This window comes from Harpia harpyja, chromosome 2 (assembly GCF_026419915.1).
Source record: "Harpia harpyja isolate bHarHar1 chromosome 2, bHarHar1 primary haplotype, whole genome shotgun sequence".
Classification (NCBI taxonomy): Eukaryota; Metazoa; Chordata; class Aves; order Accipitriformes; family Accipitridae; genus Harpia; species Harpia harpyja.
In genome coordinates, this window is record NC_068941.1 from 80,010,479 (window position 1) to 80,032,797 (window position 22,319).

Sequence of the window (22,319 nt, forward strand, 5' to 3'; positions counted from 1 at the left end):
TATTTGATCAGGAGAGAAACAGGCAGCAGTGACAAGGAAACACACAGTTAAGCAATTTTATTTAACAGCATAACCATTAACGAAACTACCTATGACCTTACTCATACCAGTTTATTTTTGTGGACTATGTTTAAGATCCCACTAATTTCATCAAATATGTCCTATTACCAAGGACTAGATACCTGGCATCTGGATGTCTGCCACCAACTCAGAAGGACATTAAAGCACCACAAGTAACAGAATAAATAACCTCTTCCTCCTTAAGGCTATAAAAATTATCAAAGGCTACTTGCAGTTTGGGGCTTGGAAGTCCAATGGTAACAGAATGGAAAATGCCTAGGGCAAAGAGCAGCACAGACCAAAAGCACAAGACAACAGAAGTGGGACAGGGTGATGAACCATGAACAACAGCCATTGAGATCCAGGGACTGCTAAGGCAGAAATCTTCCAAAAGGCTTTTGCCATAGGAAAAATGAGAACCACTTATAACCTAACACAATCATCACAGAGTTCTCTTACTCACAGAGTAATATTTATTTAAAATAGAGGCAGTGGAAAGAGAAAAATACCTGCAGATGCACACTGCCTAGGAGCCAGCCAAGGACACAACTGCACTGAAAAGTCTGTAAATGGGACAGGGGACAGAGTGCAGAGGGAGCTACTGAGCCCATCCTTCTGGATTTCGCAAGTCACTTGCTGAGACAGAGGGATTCATAACTGCTTTGAGATAAGCCTGTTTTGCCATTTAGAATAAGCTTCACTTGTAGTCTAAGATTCACCATGCAAAATACCAATGTTTTGATAACTCTAGGTGAATTCATTTGCATCTCATTTAAGTTACCAGCATGTAAAAAAGCATTAACAGACTTCTGTATTAATTTCTCTATCACAACTGCTTTCATACATAGCAGTAACATCGTAGAATTTCTTCCTCTGAAAAGTTTGTTTTCTGCTATTTAAACCTGCAAGCAATGCAGAAAAGTAACCATGACATTTCCATGTATGTTCTATGTAAAATAACAGTAATTGAGAACTACACAATCCTACAAAAGAACGAGTAAAATCTTAAGTGTTTCCAACAAAAAACCATGAAAGATAGCATATTCTTCTCTATTCTTTCTCACATTTACATCCATTTCACTGAAACAAACCAGGATATTCTTCTGCTTTCCACAGGTGATCACCTTTAAAAGTGAAAGAGGAAGGACACTGAAAAACGCTTATTAGGCATATTAGGCTTTGTATGTTTAAATGAGTATATAAAACAAGCTACAGGATACTTTTCCACTCTTTGGAAAAAAAAAAAAATCAGTTAAGATGCAGAACATAGGCTTTCATTTTAAAATGAGTTTTCAGCCTTTTTTGCAAATAATTTTCTAAAGCTGAAACATAAACAAGCCAACATAGGCCAGCTCCAGCTACTCAAAACTAAAGTTGGTCTGAAGCAGGAAGACTGAAAAGACATGGAATATCTGAGTTCTTATATTAGGGTCACAGATTTCTGTAGATCAGCCTCACTTTACACCCCTACACACAAAGGAGTATTACAGCTAGAGAGGTTTCAGCCACAGCCAACAGCAGAAGCATACTACTCTATATGGTAGTAGACAGTAGACTGCAGAACAACTTCAAGTAGGAACTGGGAATAGGCTTGAATCTTCCCTCCTTTCCACAATGGAGAGGAGCAGGAAATGAACAATTCACAATTTGAAATTAAACCTGTACAAAGCACAAAACTGTGAACAGATTTCTTCAAATTCCTTTATGCCATTGTTTTAGACCACAAAATCTTCACACCATGGTCTTGAAAAAGGATAAAAGCTGATGACTCATACATGTTTTCCCACTGAGTGAAGGAAAGGTTAGTGTTTTAACAAGTACTTTAATTGAATTTACACTATTATTAATACTTCACAGTTACACTGAAGACTACTAACAATTCAAAGTATCCAAATGATGATTTACCATTTTTCATTTAAAAGTGTTACGCATTTTTATTCTGATTTGTTGCATTGTCTCACCTTTTGATGATGCAGCAATATCTACTTTCAGAACACCCTTTCTTTCACTCTATTGTTTCTAAACTAGAAATTATCACGGCATCCGTAAGCACTATTTCATTCAGCTATAACCACTATTTCACATTTAGGTATATTCTTAAAGCATATAGGTATATTCTTTAAGCATTATGAGATATGGGAGGACATATTTGGAAAAAGTGTAAGCTAGTTGCTATAATGGTCCTTAAAGTTTGTATAATCTTATTTGGTCTTAAACTATTGTTCCTTGAAGTTTTTCTTTTCAGTATTGCACACCTCTCCACTTACTATGCTTGTACTGACTGCACTACACTCACACATAGTTCCACTGCAGTAGCAACATTTTGCCCACCTAAAACAGGCGATGAAACTGTTACACAGCTGTATCTAGAGTGATTCTAGACTGGTTTTAAGCAAAGTGTAAACATATAACTAGATATGAAGTACTTTCACGCACAAACTGGGAAAAGAATATTTCAGAGCAAATTGTATTTTTTAAAATCCTGCTAAATTAATTACCTATTGAAGAAAGAAATTAAAATATACACAGTAAGACACAAAATGTATAGAATTAATCATGAAGAACAGAAAAAGAAATAAAAAAGCATCATATCAAAGCATGCAAATGTACACGTGCACTAGTGAAAGAAAAAAAAACAAACCAGGCCTAAAAAGCAGGAAGGTTAACTATTTTGAGAGTTACATTAAAGGTTAAGTATTACCATCAAAAGGAAGAATGCCCTGTTCAGAGAGATTATTTTTAGATGTGCTCAAAAGTGAAAATTGCATCAATATTCATCACCATAATTTTGCCAGTGAACTACAGCAAAAATAAGAATTATACTGCTTTGAGTAATTTTAGAATATCTTGACTGCAATACCAGAAATCACGTCAGAATTCTTTTAAGATTTCCAGTGATTAAGCTCAGCTGATAACACAAAGGCAATTGTGAATGAAGACCAAAGTTCAGCAAGACAATGAAGTGGAAAGGGGGGGAGGAAAAAAAAAAAAAAAAAGAAAACCAACCAACCAAAAAAAAAGAAAGGAATGCAATTAAGGATTTGGTTTTGAAAATAATCACCTTTATGCTTTCTTGCAAGAACAGGGCTGCATGAAGACCCCCCTCCAGCTGCAAATCACAGAAAGTAACACATCAGGGCAAAGACAGAGCTGCTGAAATCATGAAGGAATTCTAATAGCCACAAATGGGAAGGAAAAAAAACCAACAAAAAACAAAACCCAAAGCCAGGAAGAAATAGCAAACTTGTTGCTTTTGAAGTCCAAGTTTTTTGGATCATTTGCCATCAAATGACTTTTTATTTTTCTATGCCACTTGTGCAAAGTTTGCTTTTAAAAAAATATGCTCTAAATTTCACTGTTATGATTGCTTCCGGCTAATGAATTACCTTCTAATACCAGCAATATTAGAATGATCCGTTAGTTCAATACAGAAGTCCTTATAGAAATCCAGTCAGAGATTGATTCTTTTGAAACAGGTAAGTAGCAGTTAAGAGACAATTTTAAGAACATGCACTTCACAGACAAGAACACTGATAGCTGATTTTAACAGTTATGGATAAGCTTAAGTCATGCTTTAATTTCGTGCTGGTTTTGGTATTCAGCAAGGAGCTCTCAGTTAATATAAATTCTGATTACATCAGCTTTTTATGAATCACAGTTGTCAGATGCTTGGTGAGAAGAACATTAATTTTGTAGAGAAAAAAAAAAAAGTCTGTCACCACAGTTAACTTGTTCTGTGTAACCAAAAAAACCCATCAACACGAACTGTAAAAAATACACTGGAGTTTGTCATTACTCAAAGCCTGTATACTCACTTAAATGAAGGAGGGGAAAAAACCTTTTACTGTACCTGGGGGCAGGGTAGGGGGTGAAAGCCATGCATAACTTTATACATTTCATTTTATCCTTCATACTTTTGGCTAACACTGAGAAATACAGCTGGTGATGTATGGTCATCTCCTTTTACTTGAATTACCAAAAATATAGCTTACCTATAAGTTCCACTATGCTCCCACTGCGGTTCCTGCTGGCTGATTCATCTTTGGATACACTGACCTGTGCAATGCCACCTGAAGCAGTCAGAGCATGGAGAAGTTCAGGTGGCGGCGTTCTAAAGAGCTGTTGTAATAATTCTAAAGCTCCAGTCACAACATTATGGTCCTGATGCTGGGTGTAATGCAGAGTCAATTCATAAACCTAAAACCCAACAAAGTACTGGAGTAAGTCTCTACGAAGACATAACATACTACATTTCTTCTCACATACCACTTTAAATTTCAGTGGTACATTAAAAATGACTGACATTTGCTATATCTAATATTCACCACACTCTTCCAAGGGGAAAATGCCAATTAATTGTAGCCATTCAACTGCCTTTTTGGTAGAAGTCTGTTGTTTCTGTTTATTGTTATAGAAGGAGGAATCACATCAAAGAACACCGTAATGATTATGAAGTTCTTTAGCTCCTTTGGGAACAACTAACAAGTACTGCTGATGCATTTTTCTGGGATTTCTGGTCATTATTTATCAATAAGTCCAGTCACTGGACCACCTTTCATTTACCAAGATGAACAGGAATTTGAGAAAAGAATTCAGATGTTCAACATCAAACTAGTGCCGTATCATACTACATAGAAGATTTATTTCTTTTCCTTCCAATTAGTACTTTTCAGGGTAGGGTTATTATTCATATTTTACCTGTATAAGTTGTTCTGGTGAAGGTGAAATCTCTGTTTCTTTTCTTGTTACACCAAAACTCCCTTTAAGGCTGGTATCCTTTACTTGTTGTTGCAATAAAGGTATGAGATACCTTAGTGTAAGTAAAACACCCAGAATTAAAAGAGTAGGATGATCATCTTCTACAGGAACCAACAAGCCTGGGGGTAGAAAAGAAGCAGCCAATTCACTTATTGACAGTGGTTAGTTTCAAAACAAATGTTATTTCACATAGTCCATATAATAGCTTCTTTAAAACAAACAACCTAGCAGCAACTTAAGAATGCGTTCTAAATGTAGAAACATTTGAAAATATGCATTATTTAATATTCCTGACAATGATTTAAGCAATGTGGGAGAACGGTCAGAGGACCCTGTCTCACCTTACCTGTTCCCTACCACTTTTCACTCAATAAAAACAAAGAAAAATTTTTTTCATAATACCTGATGCTTTCACCAAGTGATCTAGATTCTCTTGCACTCCTCACCTGCCTCCTCCCTCCACCTGGCAGTTTAATTAAGGCCAAACATAATTCCCTCACAGACACATGTGCTACTATCCTAATGAATAACATCTACACTTCTGCCTCCTCCCTCAAGTATTGGGAACCTTGTTCCATATGCTTACCTGCTAATCACAGACTCAAACACAAAATATATTAAGAACAAATCTAAGTTACGTAAAAAACCACAACCGTCTATCTGGGGTGGCGGGGGGAAAGGGAAATCAGAATTAATTAATGGCATTTCTATTTAGCACTCCTGTCTGAATTCAGTACCATTGCCAAGATGTTATGAAACATCACCTTTGAGGCAGGAAAGAACAATGTGTGCACAGTACACCATTTTCAAGTCACACAGAGTGAAGAAAGTCACTACGTGGCATTTGAATTTTTCACCCATTCTTTAAAGAAGCAAGGCTAACACAGTAATGCTTTATGTATCTGTTGGGTCTTTCTTGCCTCTCCTTTTGCAATATAGTCTACACAGTAAAGAACCCCTCATCAGTAACAAAACTGAGGCAAAAGTTTCCACTACAATCCAGACAAGCATCTCATCATGAGTTGCAAAACATCCCAAAGACCATTAAAACTTCCCAGCTGAAGAAATACGGAAGCAATACTTCATGCACAGTTGTGTGCTTTTGAATAAAAAAAATTCCATTTCTGGTCTAAGTTAGGTTTTCAACAAAGAATCTACATAGTGGCACTTCTAAAAACAAGCTACAGGGCATGTGTGTGTTCATGACCCACAGAACAACAATCATATCCTCCACCTCAGACCTGCTGCACTAACAACCAAGCAGCTGAACAATGCAAGGCTTCACAGACTCCTGAGCAAGTTTTTCCAGAATCCCTAGACCTCCTCATTTTCCAACAGGCTACTTGCTTCCTTAGCTTTGGCTGATTCTTTTCAACATTACTGCATTAGCACTGCACCACAGAGATACAGATAGCTTTAGTCATATCTTCACCTAACTTAAGACAAAATAAAGAAGGCATTAGCAGTGTAAGTATTCTTGCTTTGCCCGAAAACCTCTCACATACAAAAAGTGTCTTACACGGAAAAAAAAAAATTCATGTCACTTATACCTAAAGCAAATTTAATTTTTCTTCTTGAATCTTACCTAAAAGTACATTCAATAACCAGGCATAAAAATACTGCATTCTTCGCGAATGTTGACAGATGCTTACTGCTGATCCTGCTGCTGTTCGACGGATAGTAGGGGAACTGGATTTAAGATTAGCTATGAAAGCCTTCAATAAAACCTAAAAACAAAGATATCTTACTTAACTTTTTACGAGAAAGAAAAGGAGACAAGTGAATTAAGTAGTCAGCAAATTTATTTTTCATTCATTCAAAGCATTACTTAACGTACATCAAGCAAGGGCAACTTTTGCCTTCAGACATGCAGCTGTTAACACTGCTTTCTGTAACATCTGATTGATAATGCTGATAGCTTACTGTGCTTAGAGATATAATAGGGAACACTAATAGTTAAAGAAAGATACCTTAATCTCATTGTCGTTTGCAAAATTGCCAAACGCTGCCATGATTTTTGGTATTGCCGCAGCTAGCGTCTCTTGTACCGATTCTTCGGGTCTCTTACTTATTCGTGTTAGACAGGGCAAAAGGTTCACTAAGTATGGCCTAAGTATGGCAAAGGAGAAAAACTAATTTGAGATCAGAACAACCATACCCATCTGAACATTTTTAATTCATACTCAAATTCTGTGGTATTACTAAATCATAAAAAAAATGTACCTGTTACCTACACAGAATGCAGAAAAAAACTCAACAGCCTTCTGAATACAATTTGCAGACATTAAGATACAACTAAAGAGAAGAATACACTTAAAAAAAAATACAAGTCATTGTCTTCACAAGTTTTTCCCCCCTTCCCCCAGATTCCTGTACAGCACAGAACTAAAACTCTGCTAAAAGAAAACCAGCTAATCAAATAAAGCTACTTCAGAGATAATAATGTGACAGGAATTCTTCCAACTTCCCAATTATATATTTAAAACTTGAGAACAGTAACATTTTTTTAACATCTGTATTTTGTTAAATTTTCTTTGGAAAGTTCATTACTAGGATGTGTTTACCTGCACTTTTGAGGCCGAACTAGATGGGCAAGTTCAGCAAACCTCCAGAGTGCAGCACGTAGACTTCTGGAAGCACCATTCTAGACAGAGTATGCAATTGTTACATTTCATCAAGCAAAATAATTTCCTAAAAAATACCTATAATATACAACAGTATAAAGTTTTATACCATTTTACTTAAACAGATAAAGATGTAAGGTGTCTGGAAGCCATAAATTTCCTTCAGCCAAAAGGAAGTCATGTCAGCTCCGTGACTGCCTTCGTTTTTCTGTCTGTAATTAGGAATTTTCCGAGTGACCCAAAATGAATAATAAGGAACGCCAAGAAAGAGAACGAAATGTCTGAGATCTCCACTCTGCTGAAATCAGCTTAAAATACCACAGAGAAAGGCATCAACCAACAAAGAAACACTGATGATATGAGAGTCTAAAAAAATCACTGGAACACTTGCAGGGATATAAATGCAGCATAAAATTGACAGCAGTGGAGATATGCAAATAAATAATGTTCAGCTCCTGAGCATACCAAAGAAAAAATCCACGTATTGATCTGTATCACTTCATACTGGCTTGCATCCTGAAGTTTAGTATCTATTTGTCTGTGTTGACACCTTCAGTTGTGCACCTGACGTGACCCAGAATGCATTTAGACCTAGTGTCTAAGGATATAGTAAAGCTCCTCAGTATTGTTGGAAATACAGAAAACTATGGAAGTCAATAGATGTCTAGCAGAAATTGTGTACCTTATGTAGTTTGAACCTAACCAAATGCTTTTTAAATCAAGTCCCTCTGAAGACAGAGTTGAGATGTTTAGAAACTGTCATTTCTTTCTTATTTTCTTTAGCTAGTATATCAAAGGCTCATGGTCTTGTTAGCATGACAAGTAAAAAAAAACTTGCATCTGAATTACAAAACGTGCATTTTTCAGGTTCAGAGCCAAACAACATATTCTGGCATGGCTCCTAAAGTGATCCAATTGATGCACAAACAAAATTCAGTCTGCTGGGTGTTTCTGTAATGCCTGCTACCTCTCTCTCTTGCCTCTACCATGAATCTCAGAGCAACTATTCAAGAAGAACATGCCACCTGAACAACAAAATATTTCCTCCTGCACCTGGTCATAATGTGCAGAAACTTCAGAGCAGTTTTTGTTTATGTTGGCTGTTTTTTATTAATTAGCTAGATGTCCATTTCTATACCCTCAAAAATTTTGCATGACACTAAGGTACAACAATACAGTAAGATGTTCATACAGGGCCTACAAGTAGTCCACATCTGACAGAAGAAAAGCTATCCACATTGCTTTTGTTATTTATTTTCTAGACTTCTATCATTCCCAAAGAAATAAAACAAATAGCAATAGCATTACTGTCTGACAAATAACACCTATATTTTCTCTCTATACAAGCCTTGCTATATGTTTATAGATGCAAGAGACATGATTTCAGTGATACTGTCCTGAAAACAGCATTTTTCTTTCATAATCATATACTTCAAAAAGGCTATTACTAAAATTCTTCCTGTGGACATAACTAAATTGTAACTTTTGGTACAAAAAGAGACGCTTCAGTATTTTTACTTATGCTTCTTACAGAAGCATCACATCAGACAGCCACAAAGTAGTTAAAACTTGTATTGGGTCACTTCAGCTCTTGATCAAATTATTCCTCCAATACTTATGTCAAATTAAGAATGTCACTGTCCTCCACCTACTTTTCACCACCCTTTTGCTTGAAGTTATTCTTTCCAGCTCAGTCACTGTAGCAAACATCATGAATATGCCTTATTCACTTGGGTGCAGAGTCGCTAAGGGTAACTTAGACTGCTGTTCACACCAAATGCTCACACATTTTCTGCCAGATAAGCTTTCAGGAGTGGTTAAATCTAAACAGTGGGGCCAATAGCGAGAAACTGGGTAGAATAATACATTAAACAGTCACAAATACTTCCAAAGTGAAGATTTGACCTTGATCTTGAAAGACATGCAATATTTATTTACACTAATGCCACATTCCAATATACTAAAACACTGACTAAATACCATATTTCAAAAGGACATGAAAGAAAAACTCACCTTTTTAATCTCTTTATACAGTTCTAATTGTAACCTAGGAAGATTGGAATCCATCAAAGCCTGCAATAAAATGCATTGAGAACATACTGTGTCAGAGGGGAGGCACTTTACAAGAACAATGTTACACACGCAATAAAACCACTTCAAAAAAGGCACAGAACTATCTAACTGCCCCTATATATTTGATGTATAACCAGGAAAGTGCTAAATAGTGAAGAGAGACACCTTTATCTTTCACACAAACACAAAACAGAAACAGACAAATTCCACAAGCTCTAACAGTTATTTGCAGTTAATATTGACTGCTTTACCCATTCTACCTAAAAAAGGCCATATGGGATCAGACTACAAGCAGAGCCAACCTAACATGCTTCCTGGCAATTGCCAAGAATAGATACTCATGAATAGAATATTAGAACACAAAAATAGTATTCAGAAGCAGTGAGAGGTATTCCCCACCATCAAGCAGCCTCCTACTATTTCTCAAACTGAGGTTGTATTTTTCCCATACCTTTAACAGCCCTTGAAAACTCCTCCTTTCATGAATCAGTCTATTTTCTGCATCCATTTATTACCACAAGGTGCTCTGGACACCAGAAGTATCGCATCCCAGGATCTAATCAAGCATACTGCAACAGAGCATATATTGTAGTCTGAACCTGCAGTCTGGCTAAGAACTAGGGTACATGTAAGTAAGCACCGAGAAGCAGTAATTTTCTGTTCACCTCAACTCAATCATCTCCCTCCATCTTTAAAATAGCAGAAGAAAAAAATATTAAAATACTTCCACTATATATAATCTCCTCCTATGGAAAATTTTGTACACATACGATTACCCTTTCTCTTCCTTTTTTTTTTTTCCCTAGTGCATACTACTATTTATGAACATTGCCACCACCACTTCCTCAGATGAAATGAGAGCTTCATACAGTGTGCAAGTGTCTGCACTGTGGATTTATACGGTGCTAAAACATTTAGTATTTCATTCTTTATTCCTTGACCAATAATTCAATAATTTCTGATTTTCTATCTGCCTACTTGACCACCAACCATTAAGCTCACATCTTCACAAGATTACTCACGATGACTACAAAAATGTTACATGGCACATGCTGATATAGAGGCCACAACTGCTTAAGGATGGTCAGTGAAGTGTCTGTGGCTCCTCCAGAGCATGATTCCCCTAGCCTAAAATTGTATGCCCCAAAACTTCATTCTCCCCAATTATACCAGTCATTATAATAAAATAGTATTACCTTCTCCTGAAAAATCTTGTCTGGCTTGTATCTTTATATTGACATAAGCACCCCAACTATTAACTGCAGGTGCCTAGATGAAGGTAGCTAGGGATAAATCTCACTTCACAAAATTTCATTTTTATGGGAAGTTCATTGTCCCTGTATATAAGGTTATCAAGCAACACAAAAAGGCACCAGCCACTATTTGGCTTCACGGGTAAGTTGTCCTTAAAACACACTCAACTGGAGCAACTCTTTTTACTACTGTATACCTGTATTTTTAGCAGGCTAGAATCTAAAAAGTCATCCCAATCAGAAAAAATCATAAGCATAGTCAACTCTAAATTACTACAAATAATAAATCCCAATTACCGAGACCAACTGTACTCCAATCTGCGTGAACAGTCCCACCACTATCATTAGCACAGAGAATACTACAACATTGTACATCAGCTTCAGAAACAAGACAGCTTCAGTAACACCTTACCCACAGAAACCTGGTAAGTCCCAACTTGGTATTTTTTCTTTTAAATAAAGGTTATCACCAAAGCTATTTAAACTTTGAGCTATTTATGCTGTCTGTGAGGTTCTGACAGGTAAGTGTAGCGATACTTAAAGATGACCTACAGTGTTTAGATAAACTTACTTGCTGTTTCAACTTACAGCCTTGTCTACACAGAGGCGTTAGCGTTTTAATACTAATGAGCATAAACTCCAGATAGACACAGAGTTACACAAGTAACGCTTACATCTATATTCTTATATTGAAAGACAGAAAACATAAAGCATCTTTCTAGCAACAGACTTAGTCTCTAAAATGCCTGAGGTGCTAGAAAAGCTGAACGTTGACTAATATGCAAGCTTAGGGGCCTGACGCCTCCGTTACACTCACCATGAGCATCACTGCTACTTGCACAACCAAAAATAAACTGCACATCTTTTTGTCTCTGCATTTATACATGAGAGAGCATCTACCTAAAGACTAAGTTGCTTCCACACAGCATAAAACATAGAAACAAAATATAAACTATGACCAGCTTCGATAACGGTCTGATACTTCCATGTGGTTGGAATATCACAACTATTTCACAGCTGTGACCAGCTGGCAAGCTTAATGACTAATAGAAGACTCCATCATTTAAAACCACTTTAATCTTTAAAACAAAACAAACTACCATACAAAGACTTGAAAAAAATTAAAGTTTTTCAAGTTATCTTTACACATGCCAGAAGGCAACAATATTAAATAGATTGGTGAATTAAAGAGGTCAATTTTATACCAAGCCTACAGAAGAGTTTGGTGGAAAGAAGGAATTAAGTTTTCATTCTTTAGAACTGTTTCAGGGTATCATTTAAAGCAAATTAAGTTACACAATGGTGTATGCATTTCATAGAGTGCTAAACTCCTGCAAACAGAAAAACATTTAAATTGAAATGAACAGAGCAAAGTGCTACAGGGCAAAACAAAAACAATGCAAAAAAGACGCACTTCCTCATTCCTTATCATTATGGAATACACTACATAATCAGTAAGCTTTCTCCATACAACTTTCAGCCACAAGCAGAACCCCTAAAACTTAACTCATTCAGATATCAAATAGAACTTACCCGAGAGAAATCCCTACAGAAATAGGGATGTTTTGTTTGCTTGCTTCTATACACCCCTTCATGGTAAAGAAAATTATTATTTGCATATTTCTAAAGCAATTAAACTGTGCATCAACTAGATTAATTATGCAGGTACATTACATTGACTCAAAGGCCAAGTATTTTGGAAAACAGGAAAGAAACAGGAATGGGCAGGTGAAGGTAAACCTGTGCTGAAAGCAGCAGCTCACAGCAATTACTCAAAAGGTTCATTTTAATATACTTTGAATCAAGATTTAGACCTTGCCTGACCTCATACGAATGCCTGCCTGCTGTTCTCCAACAAGCCCTTCTTTCTGGATCACAGTAGGGTAATAATCTCCAGAACATCATCTTTATCCTAATTACTGCCTAAAAGCTCTTCCTCCAAGTCTCAGCAAATCACACTACCTGAATTACAGCATACTACTAGTTTGGAATGAAAAAGCCACTCTGTCTTTCAGTCAGCTTTTTAATAATATTTTTACCTTTCCTCATTTAAGTATCTTTATGTTTACAGAACAATAATAGAGTGAGTATTCCTCCCACACAAGATGATTTTAGAAAAGCCCATGTTCTTGTTTGAAGAGAACATAGTTAATGAATGACTGAAGAAAAGAATAGATTAGAACGATGAATGACAGAAGACATAAAAAGCTCTCCTAAGAACACATACAGTAAAGAAGCTTACTTAACCTCTTACATTATGAGATATTATCAACAATAAGAAAAGCAACTAAAAGAACATCAGTGTGAATTCATACAGGACACTGCATCAAGAGGAGGTAAAATCTGGTAGCACAGTACATGAAAGTTCTTACTTTAATAACTTTATTAAGGCATTCATCAGCAACCATCCGGACATCAGATTCTGCATCCTCACTGCAGAGGAGAAAGAGTTCCATAGCAATCCCCAGCAGTTTCTGAAATTCTGGAGAATTTCTAAATAAAAAAAAATTAGAAAATTACAATGCGCACTACAAAAAGCAAACACCAATGCTATTTTTGAGGGGGTTTCCTAATCTAACTACACATATATTATACCCAATTATACAATAGGAGAAGACATTCAGTGGATTAAAGCACTTCATTAGGAGTTGGGAGATCATTTCCCTGCTCCTTCCTACATAATCTGGCAAGGTATTTGACCTCAGTGCCTCAGTTTCTCTGTCTGAGTTAGAAAGATAATGCCTACTCTACCAATGCTTAAATAAAATTACTTCTTAGATCTTGGGTTGTTAAAAAAACAAACAAACAAAAAAATTGTGCCACTTCAGTTTTAAACAGAAGTTGAGCATTTGAAATCAGCAAATATCAGGAAGCCTCCAAATAACTAACACTCCAAAGTAGCTATTCATATTAATGCAATAAATTAAAGACATTGTCTTACCTTAAAGACTGAGCAACTATGTTTTCACATATTGTTAGGCAATGATTCACTCGATCTTTCTTGGTAGTTGAAAGTTCTTTCTTTCTAAAAGAATACCACAATGATAATGAGTCTGAGATAAAACTTCAAAAGCGAGCACTGACCATTTAAACACTCCTGCTAGAGTAGCGTCTAACGATTATACAAGAAAAAGATGCACTCTTCTGGTCATTATATAAACAGCTGTATACCAACTACCTGTAGTACCAGGACTTCATACACTAACTGCTGCTGAGAGCATGCAGGCACATGAGCAAAAGGAAGGTTACAAACTTAGAAGGAGTATCATAATAATTCCATAACTTTCACTGAGAAAATATTTGGGGAAAAAACCTGCAGAATGAAGAGGACTAAAGGGAAAGGAAGGAAAAATTGGAGCAGACCTAGACAAAGCTGAAATACAGAAACTGACAGAAAGAAAAAGTGTGGGGAAAATAAGCCATGAGAACAAGTCTTGCAGACCTAAAAATACTTAAAAAGACCTTCCTCACACATAATACGGCCTCAGCCTTTTTTTGTCTGGCAAGTTCTTGAAATCTTAGAGTTCTAGTAAATCGATCATTTTGTATCTGAACTGGAAAGGACGCTGAGGCAATCCTATCGTATGCCACATTCCTCCAAATGGTTTCATAATTATAAAATAGCAAAAAGTTCTAGACACAGTCGATGCCCATCAAGAATAATGTCCCTATAGTAACACTTGGTATAGTCCAAGAAAGGCCAAACTTAGTCAACTGGCAGCAGATAAGTGTAAAACAAAGAGAATAAAATTCACAGAAACAAAGAATGCATACCTACAAGCAAGGCAGAGCGCAATATGAAAAGCTTCTACTTCGCAAAATTTGTTTAACATTCACTTCAACGTGATATAAGCTCCTATAACCCTTTATGGCTGAGTCTAGAACAGAAGCTTCTTCCCTGTTCCTCCCCCAAAGAAACTGAAAAAAAGAGAGATACTTACAACTATGACTGCATACAATGAAGTAAAATCTCACAGTGTCTCCTACTCTTTACAGACGCAGAATCACTTCTAGGAAAGCAGAAGTGCAGGAACCTGCACACCCAAAGGTAGCTCTCCTGGGTCTGTTTCACAACAAGGAGGTACCTGCTCCACTCACATTCACAGAGAATCCTCCCTTTTGTTTTCCAAGTGAAAACTAATCATCTCTATTTTTAACATTTAATTTTCTGTCTTAGCAAAAAGTAGCAAAACCATCAAAGAGCAAAACAACGTTTCTGAACTAGAAGTTGGAAAATTATGTGAACAGCCTTGAGATACATTAATATAGTTAACACAACATTAAGGACCAACAGCAAGTAGCCAATAAGGACATTAAATTAAGCTAAGTCAAAATACATTGTTAGACAAAAATTTTGAAGAACTAAGCTGTAATATTTAAGAGCTTTAGCTCAAATAACAGTAGAGTTTTTCAAAAAAGTCATTCTTTGCAAGCACACCTATCCTTTTAATTCCATCAGGTTGGAATTCAGGGGTTGAGAAGTGTTTGCTTCTAAGATTTCAGTTTTTCTCCCAAGGATCCTCTCATCTCACTCCTGAAATACTTTCTCTTTTTAAAAGTTTAAGGAATAGTTCTGAACAAAGCCATTTTTTCTGTTATAATTTGGCTGTATTTTGTTTAGGTAAGCTTCAGCATTCCTTAAAGAGGGTCTCTTCTATGGCTTGTGTTCTTAAGCAACTGGCAGAATATGAGTAGCCAATCTGACTTTGATCAAGATATAAAGCGTCTCTCCCTCTATCTTGAAAAAGCATCACAGAGTCTTTCACAGCACTTTCAGATCACCTCTAACATAACAGCAAATACTTCCGAAAATGTCCAACTGATTTTGCAAATTAAGTACCATTGATGTGAAGAGGCATCTAAGAAACTGAATAAATAATTTCAACTTTTATGATAATTTTACCTAGCATTGCCCACATCTCTTATGAGCACCATTTTCAGTACACATTCAACCCAAGAATAGAACAGGCACATCTGAACTTGCCCATAAGCTCACTATTTCAGATACAAAACATATTAAAGATATTGAATGAGACTGCTTTCAGAATAAAGTTCTTTATTACCCACCCATAATATAGCCCTGAGCAAGGCAGGCAGTAGTGTTCAATACTACTCAGAATAGTACAGATCAACCTCTTTGGCAGATTTCTGTAAACAGAAAGCTCACCTAACACTGAATCCACCACCTCACTTAAAAAGGCCCGACTAGAGAAAATTTTACATGAAAACTTAGAAGGAAGGCATATAGGTAACAAGCTACCATTTAAACTGAAATAACAGAAACTAGAGGTAAAGACTAATTATCAGTTACTATCCAAAGGGAAAGATGAACAAACATTCAACCAAGTTTGCTGTACTGAATCTTTCATCTGCCATTTGGTTATTCAACTTCCAAAAAAATCAGCCTTTGAAGAAATGAAAGAAAAGGTGGAAGACAAACACTTAATGTACATCATGTGCACACACACATTTTCTGTGCCTACAGAAGGAAAAGGATAACAGAACAGTTTCTAGAGACAGAACGCATGACTTTTTATTAAAAAAAACCAAACCCCAAATCAAAAAGCCTCTATTCAGAAGTATTATGAAGTCCTCAGGCAAACTGCTGATGAGCATACCCAAGGGGAGAACAACAGCATCACACATTTCTTAGAAGAGAGCTTAAGGAGCAAGCCCCAAGGGTAAGGTCATTTCAGTTTGATGAGTAACAGAAGGTAGGAGATATTGGAAGTAGCAGTTATCTACAGGAAAGCTTCATCTCACATGCAGAGGAGTTGAATCTTCTGCATACTTCTACAATCTCTAGCCAAAAAGATTAATAAACAATGTAAAACCAGCAAGCCCAGGTAATTCTGCACTCTGAGCCTGAAGCTGGCTACAAAGAGATGCAGGTCAATGATGATAATTTTTTAGGCCTTGGAATTAAGGATATGTAAAAAGAGTACAGAAGCTCTAAAGCTGAACCAACATTAAGAAAAAAGGCCAAGCCAAACAGCGTGACATTAATCTTGAGAAAAGTAATGGGAAACTCAAAAAAGATTCTATTAACGACAAACAGAAATGTGAGTGGATCAAGATACAAACTAAGCCCAAATATGGCAGACACTTCAAACAATGTGTAGTAACACAGACAATGATGGATAGTCAAATTAACTAGAACAGGTCTACAACACACCCTAGAAATGGTAACTTCAAAAAACCATCTGGGAACCACCACTGAGAAGCAGGGCAATATGTATTATCCACGCAGTTCACATGGTCTTCAGTTAAGCAAAAAATTCATGATACCTCTACATACAGCACTGATGAACCAACCTACAACCACAGCTTCAGTAAAACATTAAAAAGACAGAAAAATTCACGAGCATAGAAAAATGCACATCGCTGGAGAACACTTTGGCTCTTGCAACACCTTGTGCTGTAAAATAACAGGTAGAATTAAAGGTAAGAAAAAAAATCAAAATAGGGCACAATTAAAAAACAATTACAATAATTAACTATTAGAACAAGTTGACAAGAGAAAAGGTGAAGAACCTACCTTTGGATTAATCAAATCAAAGCTAAGTACTTTTCCAGAAGAAACATTAGCAAGTCATTCTCTCAGCTGACAGAGGTAAAAATGAATAAAACATAAAATATAGGATGTTGTGTGAGAGCCCATCTGTTTTTTAGTTTCACTGAGTAAACTCTGAATTTTTACATCATACTAATCAAATTTTAAGTTAGTGGGAGCTTTGTCATCCAAAACAAAACACCAAACTCCAACCAAAATTTAAGGGTCTAAAAAGCTAAAAATAGATATGGAAGAAAATAAGGTGCCTCAGCAAAAGTGTATAGAAGCAATATGACAACAGAGAGCTCAACCTACGTCTTCACAGAACAAAAAAAACAGCAAGAGATAAGAGAGGGAGCCAGAAACTGACGTCTGACTAATATAACACATAATAAAAGCAGAACACATTATTATTGCTGATTAAAATCTCTTAAAACAGAAAAAGCTCTTACCTTCTTGGTAAAAGCCTGAATTAAATTAATATTCTAATAGAAAAAAGTAAAGCCAGGAAATCAGTTTTATCAAGAGTTCAGAAGTCATTGTCTTACAATAAACTGAAGAAAAACTTCAATACATGTTGTGTAAACAATTAAGTCTTCTTTACCCCAATCTCTGTGATCTGAAAACATTTCATAGCAGGAGACAGACAGTCCTTAGCAGGACTCATTCACCAATCAGATGTGGAATGCTCAGTTTCTATGAAAAATATTTAAAAGGCCATTTTTTCCTGCTCCAACAGGAAAGATTTTTTTTTAAATTATTATTTTTAATCATGTAGAGGTAACATTGTGCTGTTATAAATTAAGGTAGCTTATTTGAGGAGAAAAAATAAAGGTAGAGGTGGGTTGTTTTACTGTAGCAACAAAGTCTAACAAAAAAATGTCTAACACCACCTGTAATAATGAGATTACTCTATAACTTGAGAAATGACAGCTTCTCACTCATCTAATTTAGGTAACAGGACAACTTTGATCTAACGGACAATGCCAAATAGATATCTAATGAAACAAAGAGCAAATCAGTAGCATTTATGCTATGACATTCACCAATTAATTTATTCTTTCATTACCCACAGGTAAGCTCACATCCTTTCACAACAATAAACAGATAGAACAATAGGAAGTTACCACATAGAACTACAAAATATTTAAGTGCTACTTGTACACAACCACAATGAAGATGAACACCTCTACCCAAACACAAGGAAAACACAGAGGCAATTTTCCTTTCCAGTCCATTACAAAAACAAACAAACAAATGCAGACAGTACTGCGAATTACATTTGAGATGTCAGCTGGTATTTCACTAAAAGTTTGCGAAACTTCAGCAAAGACTGTCACAATGTCCTTTCACAGGCTTTTATGAGGCTTAATGCTGTTACTGAATTTGTATAGCTCCTGGGGGCATGCAATACCATCAGCTTTCTGAAAACATATAGCCTATTTTTAAACACAAAGCAAAGTCAACAAGGACAACTACAATCCTAATTTTATCATGTTTTGAGTAGAGTATGCCTAAATTCACACCCCCAAACCAAGCATAACATCCCTCAACAAGCATCACAAATAATTTTCAGAACTTTCTCTTGAAATACCATGATCTATCTCATCAGTAACTTTTTAGAGAGATTTTTTTTTTCAACTACATATAGGAAAGATTGGAAATAGATGGCCACCTATCCTCCTTGTCACACAAAGTACTAGCACAAAAAATGCACGTAACAGAGCAATTAGTCCCTGCAGACCAGTAGGCATCTAAAAACAATTAGCTCACGAAGAAGATGAGTTTTTTCATCTATTATGCCCCAAAAGTATGAAAATGCATTGAGATTGTTTGAGACAACACTCTCAAGCAGTACCAACCATGATAGTTTAGTTGGCATCCATATCAGAAAGTACTGTAGGAGCAGGTGGCCAAGAGCCCAGCTCCAGTGCTTAGTATCCTCTGCCAAAACACTATGAAACTGCCAATTTAGAAGTTACCTGCTCCTCAACCCATCTGCTTCTCCTGTCTCCCCAACAGCTGGAGAAAAAGCAACAGCGTGACTCATGTATTTATCCTGTAAAAATCTTCGTGTCTTTTCACCTGCTCAATAGAAGTTATTTTTAGAGGATGCAAATGTAAGGGGCAGCACTGTGGTACTGAACAGCTCCTTGTCCTTGTCCTCCAGTAATGCCTCCCCATGGGAAACCTGAATATCTCATGGACATAATGCATTTGTCCCTAACGTTTAAGAAAGCAAAAAGGTACCAGGAATATTTAAACTAATTCCTCCCAGGTCTCTGCACAGCAAGACACAGCACAAGCATTTAAGTGAAGTTTGTCATAAACAGACATCCACACCACGTCCCCCCAGATGCATCAGAGCTCAGATTACAGCTTTATGAGGCTTAGTGCTTTAAGTTACGCTGAGAGGGTTTTGCGTTTTTTCCAGCAGCGTATTAGCTGAAACTAAGGTTTTCCTTCCTAGAACCAGCCTGTGAAACCCATATAGCATTCTTGTACCTCCCGTTCATTACCCATACTGCTGCATTTTCAAGTGTGCTTGCCCAGAAAGTTACTCCTAGCTTAAAGTTAAATAGCGAGCAGGCAGCAATCCCAGACACGTCCGCAGGAAGATCCTCCCGCCAAGGACAGGGAAGCACCCCGGGACTAACTCCTCCGGGGACTGCCAGCTGCCCCTCAGGCTGTCAGCAGCTCCCGAGCGGCAGCGGCTCGGCGAGGCGGCCTCCCCCCGGAGGGCAGGGGAGGGTGTCGCCGAAGCGTTTCGGGAGCCCTCCCAGTCCCCGGGTGCAGGTCACTCACGGTCTCTGGAGCGGCTCCTCGGAGATGGCAGCCGGACCCTGCTGCTGCTGGAAGGAGCGCAACGACTCGAAGGCCTTCATCAGCTTCTCCATGGTGGCCATGGCCGCTCCGGCGGCACCGACCCGCCGCTCCTCCCCGCCCTCTCACAGGCGCCCGGCGGCGCCCGCCTTCCTCCTGGCGGGCCCGACTCTCGCCCGACTCTCCTCCTCCTCCTCCTCCTGGACTCGCTCTCTCCCGCTCGCCCGGCAAGCTCAGGCCAGCCGAGGAGGCGCCGCCGCCAGCTCACGCCGCGCCGCCCGTCACTGCCGCAATGAATGAGGGAGACGCCGCCGCAGGGGGCCGCGAGCACTCCCCAGATGCCCCGCCGCCATCTTGAATCCGTCCCATCAGTCCCCACTCCGCTGCCCCGCCCCCGCCCCCTTTCCCGGGCTGCCCCGCCCACCCCGGAGCAAGGTCCCAGCCCTGGCCTCGGCCGCGCCGGGCGCGCATGCGCAGACCGCAGCGCCCGGCCCGGTGTCACGCGCACCGTTACGTACGTACACACACAGGCACGCGGGCTAGGTATGGGGCGGGGCAGCAGGGGGAGCGACAATCTGTCCAATCAGAAAGATGGCTCCACCCCTTCCCGAATATGGATCAGGCAGACGGCAGCGCGTGAGGAAGACCCAGGGTCCTTGCTCCCCGGGCGGCTGAGCAAGGAGGGGGCGCTGGGTCCTAGAGCCCGCCGGCCCGGCCGGCAGCACCGCGGCGCCCCCTGCGGGGGAGGCGGCGGCGGCCGCCGCTCGCCCGGGAGGCGAGAAGTGCCCCGAGGCCGGAGCGATGGCGGTGTGGGGGGGTCTGTCTTCGCACGGAGAGCGGCGTGGCCCGAAAAACAACCCTCGGAGGGGAAGCCCCACGGCCCCCCTCGGCTCTGTACCGGGCAGGGATGCGCCGGCGCTCCCCTTTCCCCGGGAGCGAGAGGGCAGCAGCCGCAGCCGCCTGGCCGGCCCTGGGAGACGCTGCAGCTGCACAAGTGGGGGCCAAGCTCTCATCGTCACCCCGCGACGTCCCCCCCCACAGCGCAGGCACACGCTCCGTGTGCCCATACACCCAGTACGCGTCACAGGTAGCCCCTACGGCTCGCCCACTCCCAGTTCCAGCAAGCCCCCTTAGCACACAGGTGCTTGCCACAGGCGCTACCGGCATTTGGCCTTTCTTTAAGGCTGCGTGTAGAAAAGAGGAAACGCTTACAGGAACAGGACATTTAAACCTTGGCAACGCACCCATTAGCCTTTCAGCGCTCCTCTCGTGCGTCTGGGCTTGCTTTATCAGAGAATAGTTTTTGCACTCTTAAAGCACATATTAAAAATACAGTATACAATATTTAAATTGTTGATTCTATTACTAAGCACTTAATTAAAAACAACCAACAGTATTGTGAACTTTCCAATTACAGCCACTGATTTGAATACATCTAGTTGCTGATACACATTTTAAATGACAGCTTATAAGAACTGGCAAGTCAACTTGGATCTCAAACACATGAAATTGGTTCCAGCAATGGAAATGGAGAACAGGTCTTGGAACTTTTAAGAAAAGAAAGTCCCAGTAATAACCTTATATGCAACTTAGTTATTGCTAGTAGGGATAGACAAAAGCAGCAAAGCTTATGTCTTTGGATATTCAGGCCAACATAAGTCACGACAGAACCACCTCACTGATCACATTCTTGCCAAATATTCAGTAAAACAGTGCTCTGTTAGCATGTTAATAAAAGATGAACCATTTGAAACATTACTCTGAAAGTAAACCTATCTACAGGACTGAAAGCAACTCAACTTCTAGCAAAACCCCTATTTCATTATAAATGTGTAACAAAATGTGAGCTTTTAAGGTAAAAAGAATATTTTTCCTGATTATTTTATGATAAAGCTTGCAGACAGTTTTCTCTGGAACATAGGGACAATCATGAAATTTTTATTTAGCAAACGATACATGAAAAAGGAAGACAGCATAGTGTGTGCAGCAGTCCAGCTATGTGATAGTTACATGTGCCACTCCACACTTTGAAATAAATTTAAGCACGTTAAAAAGAGCATAAGCTCTTATCAGAGATTAAACAAGCCACCACCCAAGTCAGTCTTTGCAAACCTGTTTTGAAGCTTCAGATCAAAATGCATGTCAGGCCCCTAAGGGTTGCTGACTCACCGGCAG

At 38.7% G+C, this 22,319-nt stretch overlaps 1 protein-coding gene across 2 annotated transcripts in view; it reads right to left on the reverse strand.

Annotated features, from left to right (window-relative positions):
* Positions 1 to 20,505, reverse strand: part of HTT (huntingtin) — an 87,239-nt gene extending 66,734 nt beyond the window's left edge. The window contains exons 1-10 of one of the 2 annotated variants that reach the window (XM_052780602.1): positions 20,127 to 20,505; positions 13,710 to 13,793; positions 13,141 to 13,261; positions 9,456 to 9,515; positions 7,383 to 7,462; positions 6,789 to 6,927; positions 6,404 to 6,545; positions 4,759 to 4,937; positions 4,053 to 4,257; positions 3,122 to 3,169 (exon numbers count right to left, since the gene is read on the reverse strand). In XM_052780602.1, coding sequence (XP_052636562.1) covers positions 3,122 to 3,169; positions 4,053 to 4,257; positions 4,759 to 4,937; positions 6,404 to 6,545; positions 6,789 to 6,927; positions 7,383 to 7,462; positions 9,456 to 9,515; positions 13,141 to 13,261; positions 13,710 to 13,793; positions 20,127 to 20,227 — 1,159 coding nt within the window. In that variant the 5' untranslated portion in view covers positions 20,228 to 20,505. The remainder of the gene's footprint in view (positions 1 to 3,121; positions 3,170 to 4,052; positions 4,258 to 4,758; positions 4,938 to 6,403; positions 6,546 to 6,788; positions 6,928 to 7,382; positions 7,463 to 9,455; positions 9,516 to 13,140; positions 13,262 to 13,709; positions 13,794 to 20,126) is intronic. The other variant, XM_052780603.1, reaches the window with a different exon arrangement.
* Positions 20,506 to 22,319: the final 1,814 nt, after the last annotated feature.